This window comes from Ammodytes marinus (genome assembly GCF_949987685.1).
Source record: "Ammodytes marinus genome assembly, chromosome: 11".
NCBI classification, from domain to species: Eukaryota; Metazoa; Chordata; class Actinopteri; order Uranoscopiformes; family Ammodytidae; genus Ammodytes; species Ammodytes marinus.
In genome coordinates this window covers 29,732,433-29,753,624 of record NC_137215.1, presented here as the reverse complement: position 1 = coordinate 29,753,624, position 21,192 = coordinate 29,732,433, and the positions used below count along the sequence as shown (strand labels likewise).

At 42.1% G+C, this 21,192-nt stretch overlaps 1 protein-coding gene across 1 annotated transcript; it reads left to right on the top strand.

Moving 5' to 3' along the window:
- Positions 1 to 14,052: 14,052 nt before the first annotated feature.
- chchd1 (coiled-coil-helix-coiled-coil-helix domain containing 1) lies at positions 14,053 to 20,767 on the top strand. The gene is made up of 3 exons (XM_080036328.1): positions 14,053 to 14,381; positions 16,004 to 16,122; positions 19,955 to 20,767. The coding sequence occupies exons 1-3, from the start codon at positions 14,240 to 14,242 to the stop codon at positions 20,063 to 20,065; spliced, it is 372 nt and encodes a 123-aa protein (XP_079892454.1). The 5' UTR covers positions 14,053 to 14,239; the 3' UTR covers positions 20,066 to 20,767.
- The last annotated feature ends 425 nt before the right edge of the window (positions 20,768 to 21,192 follow it).

The following is a 21,192-nucleotide window of genomic DNA, read 5'->3' as shown; positions in this document are numbered from 1 at the left end:
CACTATACCTGGATTCATCTGTGAAGACCCACATGACTTCATACACACTGGCTATCTGCCCACTACACTATACCTGGATTCATCTGTGAAGACCCACATGACTTCATACACACTGGCTATCTGCCCACTACACTATACCTGGATTCATCTGTGAAGAGAACACTTCTCCAGATCGTCAGACACTATTGAAGGTAAACATTGGCCCACTGAAGTCTGTTACAATGACAAACTGCAGACAGGTCAGTGACTACAGTAAAGGCATATTCACAAGTCTTTGATTATGTAAACCAATTGTTTCACCAGCTGTCCAGTGACAGTCCTGTAGTTAGCAAGTGTTCCTTTTTGTATACATTTTGAACCACCGAGTTTCAAGTTTTGGCAGTTTTTTTTAAGATAATTTTTTAAATATTTTTTTCCGCTTTATTAGACAGATTTGGAGAGACAGAGTTGAGATGGGGCAAAGAGGGGACGACATGCAGAGAACTGGTTCGAACTGGGTCTGCTGCAACTGAGCCTTTAAAAAACTCCTTGATTTTAGCTCATGCTATCTGTCTGAGATGTCTGAGAAGCCAATGTGTTGACTGATGGCTGCTTATATCTGCACGGTAACAAGGTGGTCGCTCCAGTAAAGAGTGTGTCTGCTGGTATAGGGAGATGAAAACTGAGGCAGTGTTCTCCAGACAGACTTTCATTAGCTAATAGTGTTGTGGAGGATAATCAATTCATTCTTACAGACATAAACAGTCTGGGGCTTTTCCAGCGCACTGCCCTTCACCTCTGTTTGGCTCCAACTCATTCCCCACCTCAAAATGCACTGGCTCCAATTCTCTTCCTGTGTTCCTTGATCTCTTTCTATTTGGCAAGAAACTTACTTCACTGAAAAGCTTTCGCCAGAGATTTAGCCGTACCCTTCTATCTTTAACAGCAGGTTGATCTCAGGTCTATATTCTAAATGCAGCACATTTGGTGAGAAAGCAAGATGCCTCGGATCCCTGTGCAATGAGCTACACTATAGATCATCTATAGTAGGCTCGTTTGCGTGTTTGCTTTTTCGTCAGATTTAGAAGAAGCACTTCAAAGGATTTCTGCAAAAATTTAAAACGTGAACCGATGTCGCATTGAACACCTGCAACATTGTTAGACTCAAAATTTACAGTTGTTATTTAAATCAACACATCTTAAAAATGCATGTTTTTAATGATAAAATGTATCGTACATCAATCAGAGAATTATAAAAATTTAAACAAATCCTTCTGTAATAACCTTCAGTATAGGGCAATGAATTACTATAAAGTTCACTTGGTGTAAGTGGTTTAGAAGTTGCGATGATGGTATAGGAGAAATATACAGACACAAACATACAAGGTCTAGTCAAATAAACACCTAAATATACATTTTGGACCTTTGATTTATAAAAGAAGACATGTTATGGGGGCGCCCTTAGCTCAGTTGGTAGGGCGTCCCCCCCTCCCCCCCCCGGGCCGGGCCCAGCAGCAGACAAAAAATAATAAGACATGTTATGGAAGCAAAATAGACCAACACCTTAAAATTGACCAGTGCTTTACATAAACAATGTGTTTGCCTGCCGTGTCTCACCTTTAACAACTAAATGTAACCTGTTTGATTGTAATATAGTCCTGATAATAACAGTCTACTGCTCTCTGGTCATACTGGTGCTAAGATCTCACCACTGACGTGTCACTCTACATGTTGTCACCTTAACACACACTCTACACACTGCTCCATTCATTACCCTCGGCTACTGACAGCTGTGGTTGTAGACTAGCACTAAACAAAGGGGGGAGGGCAAGGTGAATCCCCCTCCAACCCCTGACTGACTGACTGACACACACACACACACACACACACACACACACACACACACACACACACACACACACACACACACACACACACACACACACACACACACACACACACACACACACACACACACACACACACAGAGAAAGAGCTCCCTCCTTACCCACTCTAATCCACTCTAGCACTATAGCAGCTGTTGCTTTCTGCAGACCCTGTGCCCCCATTCATTATTCAGAAAAGTGTCAAAGACAGGCAATCATACACACTCATTCACAGCAAGGACCTCTCTCTCTCTCTCTCTCTCTCTCTTCAGCACAGTGTTGCTTACTCAACCCAGCACAGCCTGTCATGGGAGATTCATGCTTAGCCCCACCTGTCGGGTACACGTGTATTCCATGAAACATTTGAACCCACATGGGGCCCATGTTAGGTGAGACACACTCCACCATAGCATCCATGTTGGATTGTTTCCAACTGATCCCTGGTATAGGGGGCAGAGAGTGTGAATGTCAAAAGTGTCAGAAATCACAGTCATTTTCATGTAGCACTGGAGGACCTGTACAGTAAACATGGACTGGGATATACTGTATAGTGGAACCCAATACTGTGGCTTCACTCCAACACTTCACTTGTTTGGCTGCTTCATGTCATTTCTATTCATTTATTTACGGCTCTTGACCATAGTATCATGGTATGGAGTACAAGACATTCAAATAATAACAGAACAAAACAATGGTGTACGGCATGGACAAAACAAAAACGCTCCTTAAACAATGGTAGCACATTTTTCAGAAAGGCACCTGTTTTACCAATAACTTTTGGTCTTTCCGACCTCAAAAGCAAAAGTCAATTCAAACATAGCTGGAAAGTTAACATAATATTTCAGCAGGTACTTCTTTCTATAATACAACACATTTATATTCTTACACTCAAACAGGACATGATACTCATCGCCAAAATAATTGTCATCACAGAGGTTACAAACTCTCTGACTTCTATCCAGCCCCTTACAACAAGCCTTCCACAGAGGAATTCTCCTTTTAGTAGATAACAAGCAACCAGTCCCAGGTGTGTGTGGGAGCATGTGGTCTAGAGAGCCTGGGAAGCCTTCCAGTGAAGTATTCTATAAAGGAAACCACATGGTGCAATCCTAGGGCCGATAACTCTTCACTCTCCCTGCTTGCCTGACTTTGAACATCTGGTGCATCTCATACGGTCCATCTGATTTTTCCCCAACTTATTTAAATCAAATCAAATAGGTTTTATTTGTATAGCCCAATATCACAAATTGACATTTGCCTCAGTGGTCTTTACATTCCATACAATATGATACAATATGATACAATATGACACCCTGCCCTTACACCCTTAGCTCAGCTGAGAAAAAACTCCCAGTAAAAACCCTTTACCGGGATTAAAAAAATGTTTGAAGAAATCTCAGGGAGAGTTGACAAAGTAAGGGATCCCTCTCCCAGGACGGACATGCTGCAATAGATGTCATAAGTAGAGAAAATCACGAAGGAATTTGATCATTGACCAGATGTTTACATAATACTAAAGTAAGCGCGAATAGTGTGGATGCAGGAGGACTTCAGATGCTTCCAGAGGATCCACACCGTCTCGTCTCCACTATGGAAATCTAAGGTTTCCAGCGCCGGGATTACATCCCACGTCTCCAGGTGGCGTCCTTAACCACTGCAACATCTTCCGCGTTGATGATCCATTCTCAGATGTTACCGGAGGGGGGACCAGATCCACACCGTCTCGTCACCACCAGGGAAAACTGGAAGAGGACAGACAGGCAACCAGTGAGCAAAGCAAAAATTAATTTAAAGATTGAACAAGCATGCAAGTAGAAAGAGTACTATCCTGATGGACGGTGAATCAGTGCTGATGTGAGGTAATAGCAGGCGGGGAGCATCCGTTCCTAGGACGGCTGATTCCACAGAACTCGGAGTCAGTCGAGTAGCATGGAGAGTGCTTGGTAGACAGAGGGAGAGAACCCCCGGGGCAACGCTCAGCCAATCATGGAAGATAGACAGAAGTGCACAAATGTTAGAGAAATGGTATCAGTTATGCGTTTTGCGTCGGCAGGACAATTTTTCAGTGGGAGGACAACCGGTACTCAGGCCCAGACAGACCGAGACCGAGGCAGCTCCTCAGGCTGTTATTGATAACGATATAACAATGTTAAACAATATGAACACAATTAACATTAAATTACATTGATTTACACTCTACCGTTCCCCACCGACACACAATCGGCACCAGCCCCCCAGAACCAGAGCCAGCCCCCCCAGCACCCCGCCCCCAGAGAGCACGCCCTAGTGCGGCACTAGTCCCGCGGAGGACCGGGGGCCATAGATAGAGAATAGACAGTATAGAATAGGGAATAGCCAATGCACCGCTGCCACGAGGCAATCTATCCACAGTTCTCCCGATTTCTATCATTAATCACAGTGAGTGGGGACGCTCTGTAGACACATCTAAACGGGTTACATCAATGCAGCTGGCTTTACAGTAGCTCATAGACCATTCAGAATCCAGGTTTTCCAAACAGTTGACACACGTCCAAAGTGAACGTCAGTGGCCAAAGGGACACATTTAGTTTGCAGAAAGCTCTCACATTCACCAAACATCTAGCACATTCAAAACAATCTAATATGTCCCTCAAACAACACATGTTTTCAAATCAATATATTCCTTCATTCAATCATTACACAATGAAAAGCAAAACATTATATATGTAAATATATTTATGATTTAACATTTGTGCAAAGGAGTTTCAAAAAGGGGCCTCAGAGATTCATTTGTATCAGCTGTAAGTAGATTTAACACAGTCAATCCAAACCGGTGTGATGTCTTTCAATGGGATCTGTGTTCACTGTTTAGAAGAATAGACCGGAAAATGAGTGAAACCAATGAACACATTTATAAAAGAAGAACTTTGCTGTGTTCAGAAGGTGATGATAAAAGTCAGGCTGGATCCCAGTCTCATTAAGGGTGTCTAAGGAATCCAGATCAAACTGTACACTGCTTGCATTTATGGGGGCGGGACCTGATAAGCCTTTGGCTTCTTCCGTCTCCCTTCGGACAACACAAAGTATGATGTATGAATATTTGCAAGAGAAAATTGTGTATTGTGTGGAATTGTCCGAAAGAATAATAAATAAATAAATAAATAAATTAGACTTTGCCCAGGACACTTGATAGGCGTGTCACAGTACAGTGGTGGTAGGCAATGCTTTGAATACGTTAAAGCTCCTAAGAAGCTTCAATATGGTACTTTGACCTTCGACCTTTGACCTCAGTCAGAGTGGACATTTGTGCAAAGTTTGAAGAAAATCCTTCAAAGCGTTCATGAGGTAACACACTCACAATAATGGCCAGGACAGAAGGACGGACAGACAGACAGACAGACAGACAGACAGACAGACAGACAGACAGACAGACAGACAGACAGACAGACAGACAGACAGACAGACAAACGTCAGCTCATACAGATGTATGAATGGACAACACGCAAATCATAAAGCCTTCAGCCTTTCGGCTATCTCTCTCGCCGAGTTATAAAAAAGGAGGAATTAAAATTATTAAATGAAACAGTTGCTTTTTGTTTTTTTTGGTCCGGGACAGACTGATCTTTGTCTGCAGTAGCTGATGATTGTCTGGCCTCTACATGGGAAGGCAGCACTAACAAAGCAGCAGTGACCCAGCCTGGCCCTACCACACTGCACTGGGAAATATGCAGATCTGCAAACAACACAAACGGGGGTCACAGGTCATGCTACAGCTGGAGAGGCGCACACACACACACACACACACACACACACACACACACAAAGCAAAGCTGAGATGCTGTGAAGGCATTCCTCCATCCCCCAGCTCCAAGTCAACTACAATACAAGGAAGCTATCTTAAAGAGGACCTATGATGCTTTTTGACTTTTATGACCTATAAACGTTGTTATTATGATTCATAGTCATGCTTAACCATACTAAATTATCAAATAATGACTTACATGCATTTCAACGTATTCCCTGCTGACCGTCTGGGGTGTCTGTGCAGAGCACTAAACACTATTCTAGCCAGTCGAGAAGTCACGTGTTCAAAGCGGTCTACCCTTTGTAACTTTGTGACGTCGCATGTAACTTCGTGAAGTCACCACGCGGATGTTTCCATGTATGGTAATGCTGTCACTTCCCTGTTTGCGTCTGCCTCGCGCCCTTATAGGTCCATGCTCGCGCTTCCCGCCACTGAAAGTGTTCCGGAAGGAAGGTAACCAATCACAACGGAGTGGGGTTTGCAGGAGTGGGGGGAGGGGAGCGGAGATTGCCGAAGCACAGGCGGAGGGAGCGGAGATGGCCGATGCACACACACTCAAGTGTTGAGAGGACGTGCTGGATCGCCAAAATAAGAGAAAGAGCTTCCCGAAAATCTACATAGTTTTTTGTGATGTGATTCGTGTCAGGTTGCTCTATAGCAGTGTAAAACAAGAAATTAAGACCAGAAAAGTAGTATAATAGGTCCTCTTTAAAGAATATGAGTAGGTTTAAAGTCTGACCTCCTGGACCAGTTAAACTAACGTGTTAAGGCGAAACACTGCATGCAGAAACATTGTGGCAGATAAATAGTTTTGCTGTGACTGACAAAACACATTGGCAAATGGTTTCCTGTGTTCACATGATCATCATCAGAACAATGCCATAATTGTCTACACATATCGTAATGTGTTTGAACCTGACAACTGAACAATTATTGTTTTGGATCAGATCACGACTGTGGCCAGATAGATTTTCTATATATTTGGGATTAAAGTAAGAACTCAAATGACCAGGGCTGAATGAAAGAATATTTTGAGAAGATAAAGTTACCAAATAGATTTCTCTTATGGGCATTTTGAAACACATGGTTCAAACTCTTCTCTCTCCTGAAAAGAAACCCCTATGCGGTTGTTTTAGAGTCTTCTTCATTGAGGTGAGTGGGGGTGGGGGTCAACAAGAAGGGCTAAACGCCGTCAACATTACGCTTTAAACAGTGTCAGTGTGATTTATCAGTCCACTTCAAACATAACAGAGGATTCCACAGGTCTACTTCCATTGTTTGTTTGTTTGTGTGTGTGCGTGTGTGTGTGTGTGTGCGTGCGTTCCTGCGTGCGTGCGTGCGTGTGTGCATGTGTGTGCCTGTGTGCGTGTGTGCATTGTGTTTGTGTCTGAAAGGTTAAAAGTTCAGCTCAGGTGTCTGTCCCCTCCTCTCTCCAGTGTGGTCGAGCATATGAGAATCAAAATGTTGGCACCATAGATAGTATATAACATATTGGCACACACTGACGTTATGCTGTCACGTATATATATACTGTACACCGCAATGGAAAGAACAACATCTGGGTAACAGTGAATGCTGACCTGGGTCCCTGTGTGAGGACTATGGAAGTAGTCTTAAGAACATGGTGGATGATGAACTACTGCTGGCACTGAATCAAGCCCTTATTTCTCCAGAGCAGAGATGGCTATGTGAGCACGTTAAGCTCCAGGTGAAGAACGTGCAGAGACACAGAGAATACCACACACCTTCCACAGCAGACAGTATCAGGAATGTGTGTGTGTGTGTGTGTGTGTGTGTGTGTGTGTGTGTGTGTGTGTGTGTGTGTGTGTGTGTAAAAAAAAAAGGCAGAAAGGAAAAGGTATTTTATATGGGTGTCTAAAGCAAATGTTTTTCCCTTCTTGGCTTAAAGCAGCCATCTTTTCTATTTTGATCACAACATTCTATGGAGTGAGCATGGGTCAGGTGTAGTGACAAGTCTGCAGAGTATGATCTGCTGAATCCCTACATATCCTGCGCTGAAAAATAATCAGTTCTAAAACACAGTCTAGACTCTGTAAGTGGGCATGTTGCCAGCTACGATAGGCCCCCATTTGTTTGCAGACCCTTTATTTACACATCTGTTTACAGAGCCTAGGCTGTGTATCAACACTGGATCTTTTTGAGCACACACAGTACAGAAGAGATAGCCGATCATTAGAAGATTTCCCCTGATTTTATCAAAAAGTGATTTTGACAACAAGCTTTCTCCAGAATCACTGAATCCAGCTATACATTCATCAGGTTAACACAAACACCACTCCGGGTGAATGATACTATGGTTCTGTAACTGCTGGATGAGTAACTAAGCAATTGTTCCTCACAAGTGACTAAGTCCATAGTCAATATCTCTATTATCAATGGAAGAACATTTCCAAAGAGGGGACAGACGGACATACATATAGATAGTGTTTAACTAGGGAATTCCAGCTTATTTTCTAACACTTTCAGTTGGAAGACATTTCTATTATTCAACTCATTTGTTCAGATGAAAAGAGACAGTTGTGTAAAGATCTACAGTAATGTAAAAGAGAGGCCTTTTGATACTTGACTGTGACCTCCCCCCAGGCCAGGAGTCCACATGAAGTCAGTTTAGTTACTTCATATACTGTACACTCACCGGCCACTTTATTAGGCACACCTTGCTGGTACCGGGTTGGACCTACTTTGGCCTTCAGAACTGCCTTAATTCTCAGTGGCATATTTTCAACAAGGTGTAGGAAACATTCCTCAGAGGTTTTTGTCCATATTGACATGACAGCATCATGCAGTGGCTGCAGATCTGCCGGCTGCACATCCAAGGCAAGCTTATTTGTATAGCAGAATTCAGACACAAGGCAATTCAGTGTTTTACAGGGGCATGAAATACAGAGATCACAGAAACATAGAACAAATACAGGCAGACCAAATGCCAAAGTAAATACATTTTAAAAACAAATAAATAAACTGACAGGTTAAAAGGGAAACAGAAAAGTCTTCAGATTTGATTTAAAAGAGCTGAGAGTTGCAGCAGACCTCAAGTTTTCTGGGAGTTCCAGATATGCGGTGCATTAAAACTTAAAGCTGCCTCTCCCTGTCTAGTCCTAACTCTGGGACCGGGAGTAGACTTGTCCCAGACGACCTGAGAGCTCTGGACAGTTCATAACTTATCAGCAGATCAGAAATGTATTTTGGCCCTAAACCATTCAGTGCTTTACAAACCAACATTAATATTTTGAAATCAATTCTTTGATTGACAGGGAGCCAGTTAAAAGACCTCAGAACTGGGGTGATCCACTTGTTTGGTGAGGACTTGAGCAGCAGCGTTCTGAAGCTGTTTGATTGATTTTATTTGAAGTCCTGCAAAGACACTGTTACAGTAGTCAAGTCTGCTAAAACTGAATGCATGGACAAGTTTTTCAAAATTTTGCTGAGACATTAGCCCTTTAATTCTTGATATGTTTTTAAGGTGGTATAGGCTGACTTAAAGCAGCTCCGAGTAACATTTAAATATCTTTTAAACAGCTTCATGTTTCCTCTGATAATCATAAATTACCTTTAACAGCAAACGAGACCATCAGTGCAAAGAAAGACGTTTTTATATAGTTTTTATTACTGCGTTTGGTCTGGTCGTACACCCAGTCCGATTTTCGGTTCGCGCGTGCAGGCTCTTTGGTCACATATCTGTATAGGTCGCAGATTTCAGTGTGGCGCAACAACGCGATTTGAGAAGCCTATCCCTCCAGGTGAGGGAAGGGGAGCGGGAGCTTTGTTTGAGACAGTTATTTGTCGTCATAATGACTGATAACGGGGCTGAACCATCAAAGAAAAAAAATAAAATGCAATGAAGAAAAGCTAAAAGGGAGAGTGGTAGACGAGCGGGAGGGCGTTGCCAAGCAACGTATACACAATGCGAACTAGACTGCAGTGTTTACTCCTAAATGAATGAGCGGTAGCCTACTAAAACAAAGTTTACTTGCACTATATTGCTTCCTGATTATTTGAATCTCGCACGCCTGGCACGAGCTAGAAAACAGCTTTACGACAGCTGGCGTCGTAAAAATACTACCGCTTTTGTCCAAAGGGGCCGCCAAGGGACCAAGTTACTTGTAGTGGCTTTAATAGGTGGACGTAATTTATTTAATGGAATGGATTTTTTGAAATTCAACACCAAGATTTCTGTCTTGGTGTGTGGTTTCTAACATAACAGATTTAAGATGTGCGCTGACTTTTAATTGTTCATCTTTGGCACCAAAGACAATTACTTCAGTTTTGTTGTTTAATTGAAGAACATTTTGGCACACCCAGTCATCGATTTGTTCAATGCACTTACTCAGCGCTTGTATTGGACTATAGTCTCCTGGTGATACGGTTATATAAATGTCTGAGTCGTCTGCATAATTATGGTAATTTGATTATTTTTCATAATCTGAGCTAGATGGAGCATGTAGATGTTAAACAGAAGAGATGCAAATCTCTGGTTCCACCACATCCCAAAGAGGCTCTATTGGGTTGAGATCTGGTGACTGTGCAGGCCATTGGAGTACAGTCAACTCATTGTCATGTTCAAGAAACTAGTTTAGATTATTTGAGCTTTGTGACATGGTGCATTATCCTGCTGGAAGAAGTTATAAGAAGATGGGTACACTGTGGTCATAAAGGGATGGACATGGTCAGCAACAATACTCAGGCAGGCTGTGGCGTTTAAACAATGCTCTATTTGTACTAAGGGGACCAAAGTGTTCCATTAAAATATCCCCCACACCATTACACCACCACCACCACCAGCAGCCTGAAGCGTTGATACAAGGCAGGATGGATCCATGCTTTCATGATGTTTACGCCAAATTCTGACCCTACAATGACGCAACTGAAATCGAGTCTCATCAGACCAGACAACATTTTTCCAAACTTCTACTGTCCAATTCTGGTGAGCCTGTGTGAATTGTAGCCTCATTTTCCTGTTCTTAGCTGACAGGAGTGGCACCCGGTGGGGTCTTCTGCTGCTGCATGGTTGATGGTCTGGTACCATCAACCATGCCTCGTTCAAATTCACTTAAACCCCCTTTCTTCTCCATTCTGTTGCTCGGTTTGAACTTCAATAAGTTGTCCTGTCCAGGTCTACATGCCTAAATGCATTGAGTTGCTGCCATGTGATTGGCTGATTAGTTATATGTGTTAAGAAGAAATTGAACCTTTGTACCTAATAAAGTGGCCGGTGAGTGTATTTCTGTCTGGACTGGAAAAGTTTTTGGAGTGTGAGTCACAGCGTGTGGGTGTGGTTCCATGTTATGAAGCTGATCTTATTTGACATGATACCCTGACGCTGCACCCACACTGAACACTTCCTCAGGAGCCATGATGTTAAGACTTGCCCGGCATTCTCCCTGACACAGCCATAGGCCATGTGCCAGGAGAACTCAGAGCAGAGAACCTTAACCACACTGTGTTTGTCACTGGCAGAGAGCTCATAACTGCACCATATACTGTACAACAACAGGATTGGTAAAAAAAAGAAAATATTACAGTATAATCAGAGTATATTCTAAAGTCTGATTTCTTATCTCTTGTCGAGACCACTTCCTTCTTGTGCAGGGCCCTTAAAGGTGCAGTGTGTAAAGGGATTTGGCATTTTTCAGAACAGACTGGGAAGAAATGACAAGGTAAACTCTGTTGTTTATAATATGATCGTAGAATGAGCCTTTTATATCTACATAGGAACAGGGCACTGAGGTCGCCATGTTGCCCCGCCATGTTTTTTACAGTGCCTTACGCATCTTTAAATATTGGGTGTCCAGAGGGGTATACTACGAAGCGAGATTAAGGGCTGAGCGAGGTCTGTTGAGTCTAAAGCCAGAGTTTTCAGTATCACGAAAGGTGGCTCTCTTTCTACCTGGCTAGATCACCGTGGTAACAGAGGCTGCACGGCTAACCTGCCCAGAGCAGTTTTTGTTCCAGAGTTTGAGTTTAAATTCGGCTCTTAGAGCGCTGCCCTTTAAGGAAACTACACCTTTTGAAATCCCGCGGAGGCGCGGACCTGACTATATTGTCTGAGCGATACTTCTCACTGAGTAAACTAGTTAAATCAGTAAACTTATTGATCAGTAAGTTAATGAACGAAACGAAGCCGTGACATAAGGCTTACAGCAGAGTGAACTGTAACATCGCGCTGCAGCCACATGCATTATTGATGCAGAAAATTTAAAATAGCCTAGACCAATGTATGCAGCGCCATGCTCTCACCTCAAATGATTTTACCTGGCGATCTACACACACTGGCTCTTAATGAAGCGTTCTATAAAATCACAGTTTGCAACATTATTTCACTGTAGGCTTCTTTCTTTTCATCAGTAGCGATTACAGTTGTGACGTGACAGGTGACAGCTGTCACAGTTCGGACATCGCTGCAGACTCGCAGGTTAAGCTTCTCACAGTAGATTCATATTTGTCCGGAAAATACAGACTACAGGTTTTGTATCTAGGCTATTTATTTTAATGGTATTTATAAGATGCAAATAAAGGGCTATTAGCCTAAATCAAAATCAAAATTGTATTAATTTTTATGTGGCCCAAAACTAACATGATTTTCCACATAGGCTATGCTATTCATTAGGGACAGTGTCAGACTTAAATCAGATTCTTAAGTGTAGGATTATCAACTAGGCTAAATGGTGTACTGTTTAAATCAGAGTTCAATCTTTAATTGCTTTATAATGTCATTTAATGTCATTTATTTTACAGATCGTTCTCAATGCGAGAACGATCTGTAAAATAAATTAATCAATTTTCTGACAGCATTCCACTCTCTCCTTATTTGCAGTAAGAGTTTTTTTCGGCTCTCTGTTTTCTGCTGTTCTGTGATCATTCAGACTGACAAACTCTTGTGAAGTCAGCGAAGTCAGCAGCTCGCAATCAGTCCGTTAGTGTAAAGTTAGCGGCACAAGATCAGTCCAGTCTGTGCGGAAGCAGAGTCAAATGACGGCCAAACGCCCCCTCTTATGGGGACGCGCACAGAGCCTGAAGCTGAAACCCTCGTTCAACATAAGAGGTTAATAACTGCCTTCGTGATACCGGTTAGCTCTGAGCGACGGTTTGTGTTATGTTGAACCAGATCAAAAAAAGAGAGCCGGGCTCTGTTGAGTTTGCTTTGTAGTATACCCCTCTGGGGCACCTGTTGGAAGACCAAGAAGAAGCACTATCTAACTAAATAAATAAATAAATCTTAACCTCATCACTTGATATTGTGCAAAGACTTGAGGCAGTGGTGGATGATGCCATCTCTAGTAACTAGCTTCTTGTCCTTGAAAGTCACCGTAGCTTTTGTAAATTCTCGCAAAGGGAGGAGTTAGCAAGGGAGCGTTGACATCTACAATCTCACCAATAGATGTCGCTGAATACTCATATATTACAGACTGTACCTTAAGTGTCTGGCTTATGGACAACACTTGTTGACAAAATCATTTTTTGACAAAATCAGTGAATATCTCCTCACGCATACTTCCTCCTACATGTCTGTACTGTATGTACACTGAACATGTATTAATACACAGCCTATGGCTCTGTAAACAGGTATGTCAACAATGGGTAGGCCTATGTAAACATATGGGATCATGGAAGCTAGCAACATGCCTGGTTACAGAGCTTAGGCTGTGAATTAACACTAGATTTTTTTCAGTGCACTCACAGTACGGACATGTAGGAGGAAGTATGCGTGAGGAGATATTCACTGATTTGGACAAAAAGTGATTTTTACAAGAAGCGTTCTCCAGAATTTCTGATTCCACCTTTAATGTCCCAGTGGCAAATGTGGTTACATAGACTGAGCTTTCTGAGATTTTTTTTTGTGTGTAACGTGTAGCTATGGAACATAATTATTGCATAATTGGGGTGCATTTTGCCTACAATTGAAACTGTCGGGAAAAATTTAGGTTCTACGATTTAATTTTGAATTGTAGGCTATTCTTTGTGTTAAAGACAGTAGGCTAGTGGTTAATCAATAACAATATTATTATTATTATTATTATTATTATTAGCCTATTGTTATTATTGTTAGTGTTATTATTATTAGGCTACTAATAGTAGTAGTAGGCCTAGTCCTAGTAGAAGTAGCCTAGGAATGTCTCTAATATTAGGTCATTCTTAAATTCTCATGTTACTTCTCTACTTTTACCTTTTTTACTGTCGGATTGCACCTGAACGCAGCAGTGGCTGGCGATCATGCCATGCGCGTCGCAGCCATGGACATAGGTCGCAGCCTGGTCGCAGCCTCATAGATATATAGAATTGTTGTATATGTATCTATGCGCAACCTTTCTTTCAGCGCGTGTGGTACAAACGGCTTTACGTTCGTTTTGCGACACTACATTTCTTCTTACGGCAAAACATGGCGCTACACTGATCAACAGCTCCTTCCATCCACGGACCTATTATGAGAGCATAAATCCAGGACCAGCTCAGACAGAGACCGAGGTGGACTGATAGCCTACATTGAGCTGACACTGAGAGCCTCTTTCCTCTCTCTCGTTCCCCCCGCAGCGGTACACTAACGAGGAGGGAGCCGGTTAGGATAGCAGACATGGCGGCTCAGGGAGGAGGCGTCCTGTTCCAGGAGAAGGTCAGCAGGCTGCTCAGCAGACACAACGGCAGACCGGTCCTCAAACCCAACCGGACGCTGGCTCTGAGAGACGCCGTGGCCAACCGCAAGCTGAAGAAAGGAGGTAAGCATGGAGCCTGCTGTCTGTCTGCCTGCCCTGCCCACCTGCTTGATGTGAGGGTGACTGACTTCCATCATCAGGTCAACATTGACACACACAACGTAAAGCACTGTGTTCAATAAGCTACACACTATCATCAGTGAAACCAAGACGCTCCCTGGGACTGTGCAGGAAGGATAAAAGGTTCATTTAGTAACTTGATCAAGGAACTTAAATGTTCATGTAAACAGACTCGTTTTAACTTTGTGTACAACAAAGTTAATACCAGTCAGTAACAACATTCTAGTCCCTGCAACACGTCTGCATGCACATTACATGAAACAACAGCTTGTTATTGGTGCTTTCTATTGGAACCCTTTCAGACCTGTCTGTAGCAATGGTTTCGCAGCATATTTTACAGGATAAGTGTTGAAACATACGTAATAACAAAAAACAAAATTCCTAAATGTTCATGAAATTCTTAAGTCCCAGGCTCCTCTCAACAATGTGATATAGAAGAATAAAAACACAAGTGAAGAGAGCAACACCTGAGACACAGATAAACACAACAGTAGTGCAGGGACACAGTGCAGAGAGAAAGTGTAGAGATAAGGTGCACCATTAAAGCTCGGGTGGAGGATTTGGGGAGAAAATGGCAGTTGGGATAGAGATTTGAATCCAAATACCTCAACCGCTCCACTTGTTCTCTTTTAGGCCTTTCACACCAAAATGAACCAAGAGTCAGTTCCAGGCTGGTGTTGGGGTCAGTTCAAAACTGGTTACAGCCTTATCCCAGTTATGAACCGGTTGGTTTCACATCGACCGTAGACAGCCATGGAGCCGGCAAGAGAGCAACGTCATGACGTCACTGTAAACGTGTGTGTACGTCACCCGACGCCGCTGCTCTTGTGGCTAACGCTAAAGCTACCGCTAGCTTTAAGCACAACAACAGCGGCGAATACGTCTTATTTTTACACTTGTTGGCTCTCGCTTTGCTTTCTTAAGCAAACAGGACCCATACAGCGTATTCTCGCCGGTCAATTTGATCGCTACGTTCGGTAATTATGTTATGTTTACGTCTCGTAGTAGCGGTGTTTTTAAATATGGCGGGCATGAGGTTTGAGTTGCTCTGGTTGGTCAGGATAATCCCTCCCCCAACCGTTCGCGCAAGCAGTTCTTATCAAACCCTGCTCAATCCTGGGGTATGAGTTCCCCCGGTTTTTACGGCCCGGAGCAGGCTCTCTGGCGGTGTGAAACCAAAACACTGGCTCTAACTCCGAACAAGCCCAGAACTAGCTCCGATTTTGCGGCGGTGTGAAAGGCCTATTTGGTCCCTCCCCTATGGTCCCTCCCTGACACGCTCTACACCAACAAAGTCGTGCCAAAGTGAATGGACAGTCCCAACAGCCAATAAGAACAGAGAATCGGAGCCTCACTCTGATTGGTCAAAGTGTACAGCTCATGTTAACTTTGACCAATCAAATACAATCAAATGTAGACTAAATAGAATACTGTACATGGAAATAACAATAGTACTAATAATAACTGTAGTGATAGGATACTTTACATGTAATAGAATAATGTTAAATATAATAAGACATCTCATATTGGAGTGAAAGGCTAAACCTGAGCCTGTGTGTCCACAGAGGCCTCCTGTATCACAGAGATGTCTGTCCTGATGGCCTGCTGGAAGCTCAACACCTTTACAGACGGTCTGTGTTCTACTGAGCTCAGCTCCTTCTACACATGTGTGGAAAAAGCTACGGTATGCACACACGCACGCACACACACACACACACGCACTCACTCACACACTCACACACACACGCACGCACGCACGCACGCACGCACGCACGCACACACACACACACACATACACACACACACACACATACACACACACACACACACACACACACACACACACAGAAAAAAAGCCCAAAACACACCTCACACCTTCACTGGTTTGCCCACTGAGATGACATGTTTGTTCAATTCACTGGAATCATTGGCTTAGGAAAGACTAAAAATCTAATAATGCTGATAAGTTTCCATTGGAATTATGATCAATATAAAAAGGTCCACTCAGCCTTAACGCATGCGACTGAATTGTCCTTCTTTAGACTCATCAATATTAGTACAACCCTTTGTGTGTCTTAATATATGTCCGTCTACTTCACAGACAATAGTTGAGTCTTGTCAGGTCAGCTGCACTGATAAAGTGTGTGATGCTCCTGCCTCCAAAACCCAGGTAGCCACAACGTGTCCTTTTCAAAATACTGTAATTTGGTGCCGACCATGGACGTATTATAAAAGGTGCCGACCAACACTGATTATGACGCGCGCCGTGTGTGCGTGCGCACGTGTGTGTGCAGCAACATTATGAACTGGATACTTTCAAACCGTATCAAATGTATCACAAAGACTGCTTGAACTGGGATAAATGGTGGCATATTCCACAATGTCAATATATTTGCCAAATCAGATGAAGCCCTACTGCTCTAATGCCCGCCCACTAGGGCTGGCCCGAGTGCCATTTTTCAGGCTTCGAGTATTCGTTGGTTTTTCCGAGCGAATATTCGGATATTCGTTCCAGAAAAACACACCATCAAACCAACATTAATAATGCCAATGTTCTCACTGAAACCGAGTGTGTGAGCCGAGACAGCAAGCTGCGTAGTCTGTTGATGCTTTAATAACTTTCGAACGGTAGTAAAGTTGGAGTTCCTTACTTTTTCCCCGTGGAGGCGAACAGCTGTTTTTCCATTGCAAATCAGCTGTCCTCCGCGCCATCGTAACCCATACAGGAGCTTATCAATTCATCCAGGAACGAGCATCTTTTCGGCGATTTATAAATCCATACAAAGATCCAATATTGATAGTCTTTTGTGTCCATATTATATCCATTATTGACCGCCTATTCCCATGATGCAAGCAAGTCACGGTTCATGATGTCTGAATAGCAGCGCTGAATGTAAACAAACAGCTGAGCTAAGCTAACGTTAGCATTACGTCAAGCATTACATTTCCTTCCGAAATCGCACTAATGTTGTGGTAGCCTATAGAGTTAATAGGAACACAATCTATTCTTCCTCCATCTCTCTCTCCCTCCTGTGCTTGGTGCCGCTTTTAGTTTGCCTCACTCTGGTAACATCACGTAGCCTACTACAGCTGATGTCACCGGTTGCGCTTTGAAAGGGCAGCGGCCAACTAGGTCAAAGTTCAAATAATTCGATAATATATTTTAAATTAACGTCTAATTTGTATTTTACAATTGTTTTATAACTTGTATATCCAAATATTATTAGCTGACAAAATATATTGCAGTTTGAACTACTTTTGCAAAAAAAAAATGTATTTATTTTTTTTGAAAAACGAATATCCCGAATACTGAATTGAGCTCCGAATACTAATTTAACAAACGAATACTCGGATATTCGAATAATTCGGGCCAGCCCTACCGCCCACCCATGTAAACATTAGTGGCTGAGTGGTTAAAGTGCATGGTTGTGAAATTATAGCTGTTGCATATTGTGTTAGCCAGCTGGGATTTACATAACGACCAGAATGTGTGTATCCCCACAGACAACGATGCCAACATAGTGAAGGCCACCTAACTCAACAACTGGGCCAGACTACACTGATGTGGCCTTGGGCTAATAATATGTTTAGGCTACTTACTGTCTGGGGTTTATGTTGTCAGTCAACTCTAAGCAGAATAGAGTTAGTATAAGAGAGGGTTTTCCCACAATCCACCACGGCAGTGTTTTTCTTGACTCAGATTGGCCTATGGGGTGGCCACTACGCGGACACATTTTTTAGTCACAACATTGTTGAGGGGTCATAACTATGTGCAACAGTCAGGTCAAGAAGTCGCTGTTATCTTTTTTGCTGATTGTTGCTGGTCGTTCCTTTAAATAAAAAAAGTCTGTTATGCTTGAGACTCAGAATTGTGAGATATTTTCCGATGTGACAGGAAAAAGAACCGATAGGTAATAGCCAAATGTTAATACTGATTAACTGTTAAATAAAAAAACACATTTAAAGACGTTTTAAATATTCCTAGCTATAATTATTTTCCTTTGATGCTGTACAAATCTGCCAAAAATGTCACTATGCAGTAAATACCCAGGGCTGGTTTTAAGAGCAACAATAATCAACAACATGAATGAGCTTAAGTTTATTCATTACTCTGATTGTTACTGTGCTACTGTGTGTTTGATCCAACAAGTCATCTGAGCTCAGTCTGTATTTACCTGAGCAGCGAGAGTTCTTTATTCATCTAGTGTGTTCCAGTCAGCTTAAATAAAGCTCCATACCGTTAGCCTCATAACATAATTGCCTCGATCATATTTACTCTACTCTACTTTTACTCTCCATATACCCTATTCTACATCTACTCTACATCTACTTTTCGTTAGCCTAATAACATAATTACCTAAGTCATATGTTAAGGGTTATAGAGTAGGGTAAAGTAGATGTAGGGTAGAGTAGATGTAGATGTAGAGTAAAAGTAGAGTAGAGTAAATATGATTTAGGCAATTATGCTAAGAGGCTAATGTGCTACAGTGTTAATGGGCACTGACTGAGGCAAGTAGACACCGGCATATGCAGAAAGTGTCTTTCCAGCCAGAGATGCAGCCTGTGTATCAGCTGCAGGGTGCATCATTTAATCACACTGAATGTGCTTTCATCAGTTGACAGGATATTTGATCATCTGGCAGTAAAAACACACTCATGTTCTCATACATAGAACGCTCACAGTGTGTAGAGCCCTTTGGATACTTCCCTTCAAAGAAAAAAATCCCCTTTTAGTCAATGAGGATTAGTCAATGATCAAAATAGTTGCCAATAGGTCTGAACAATTTGGGGCAAATATGTAATCATTATTTTTTCGGTCAGATTTGTGATAAAATTTGTGTACCATAAAACAGTACTTTAGGAAGCCGAAAAATTGGTATAAAGGTATGGTTAAGAAAGCCCCTAGAAAATAACTTTCCACTACTACTTGGATTCCTTAAGACTTTTAGTATGTTATCAATTACATATTCATTGATCAAAAACAGTTGAAATAGTTTCTGTTGCCATTTTTGAGAGGTCAGGTTATAAAATGGCTGGATTATAAAGACAATAACGCCATCGCAATGTCTCGCTACTTCTTGATGCCAAAACAAGGACACTCGCTCAGAGAGAGCAGCGCGCTCCCAGTACACTACTACACTACTACAGTTCAGACCAAGAAGCTGAAGGATAACAGAACTCCTGTGACTGATGTACCCTGAAGTTGTCAAATAAAGAACTTGTCAAAAAACTGCAACGCTATTTAGACGCTCAATAAAAGAGAGAAAAACGGCACGTTTCATGGTGATGTGTTAAAATGACAATTTGGCGAAGATAGCTCATTGTGATTAGTTCGATGTGATTTTGTTAAAAGTTTGGTGAGAAACTAAAACTAAAAAGGCTACAGCTGCTGGGGAAGTAGTAAATAGAAGAAATCAAATTATAAAAGGGGGCCAACTCAATTAAACCAAGGTAATACCGTGTACCGGGGTATAAAGAAAAGCATTGGGTAACTAACACCTCCTCCTCTTTCACAGGCTGCTATGAAGAATAAATCGGACCAGACTAGTCTCCAGGGAGGACGACTGCACCCAAAACTAGCCACCACCCTGCTGAAGAGATATCCCAACCCACGCACTGAGATCTAGCAAAACAAACTTTTATTCTTGAACCAAGTTACACGGACGTAAATGATGCAGGATAAAAGAGGCCATGGACTGAGTCTGGGATCTCATCATGTTAAGCTGTTGTCAACTCCTATACCATCCAACAATGCAAACCATATTACATGTATTAAATAAGTAAATCAAGATGCGGAAGCAGGTGACCTTTAAAGGTGCACTATGCAGTTTCAGAGGAGGGAGATTTGTTTACGTTCACAGAGCCTGCAGTTAGTTTACAAAACATATTTTCTCAACATATAATTTTAATTATTGAATAATTCTTTCATCATTAACCAAAACTTAATTATCTATAGGGACCTGGAACCAAACCAAACGATAGACAAGAATATGTGTGTAAACTAAACTGTGGGCCCTGCTGCTGTAAACAACAACAGTGAAACAGTAACTTTTCGGGAAGCTTTCTAACCTTAAACAGTGTTCAAGGGATCCTATTTTTCCTGTGAGGAAAGTTTGATTTTTTGCGAATATACCTTAGAAAAGGTGCACTTCTCTGACAAACTCAAAGTTACATAGTGCACCTTTAACAAAACAGACTGCTCTATTCCTGCAATATGCCAAAGTGGTATATATTCCATCATTTTGTTTTGCTGACTCATATTATGTGATTATTACAGCTTTGTATTCACAACACACTTGTCTTTTATGATTTCAAATAAAATGTGACTTTCTCCCTAATGTCCTCAGTTGGCTTTGATGGAATGGAATAGATGCCATTTTGTCTCCATCCAATTTAGCTGAGTGCTTTCATTGAGTGCACAGATTGTTATTAGTGGATGGGGATGGAATTCTTCTCCTTGGGTTTCATGGCTCCTAGCCCGGCAGCATTACCGTTATCACTGCACACTTAAAACCTCTCATCATGAGATTAGTGGTTATAGCAGATATATTGAAATCGAATAATTCCATCACACAGATATAGGGTTACATGGATCACCGGTAAGCAAAGCTCTGTGTGCGTGGACATTCCTGAATGTTTATCATGTTTTACCATCCGTCTATAATAATAATAATAATAATACATTGTATTTATATAGCGCTCTTCTCTCACTCACAGCGCTTAATCATTAGTCGGTTTCTATTTTCTCTGTCAC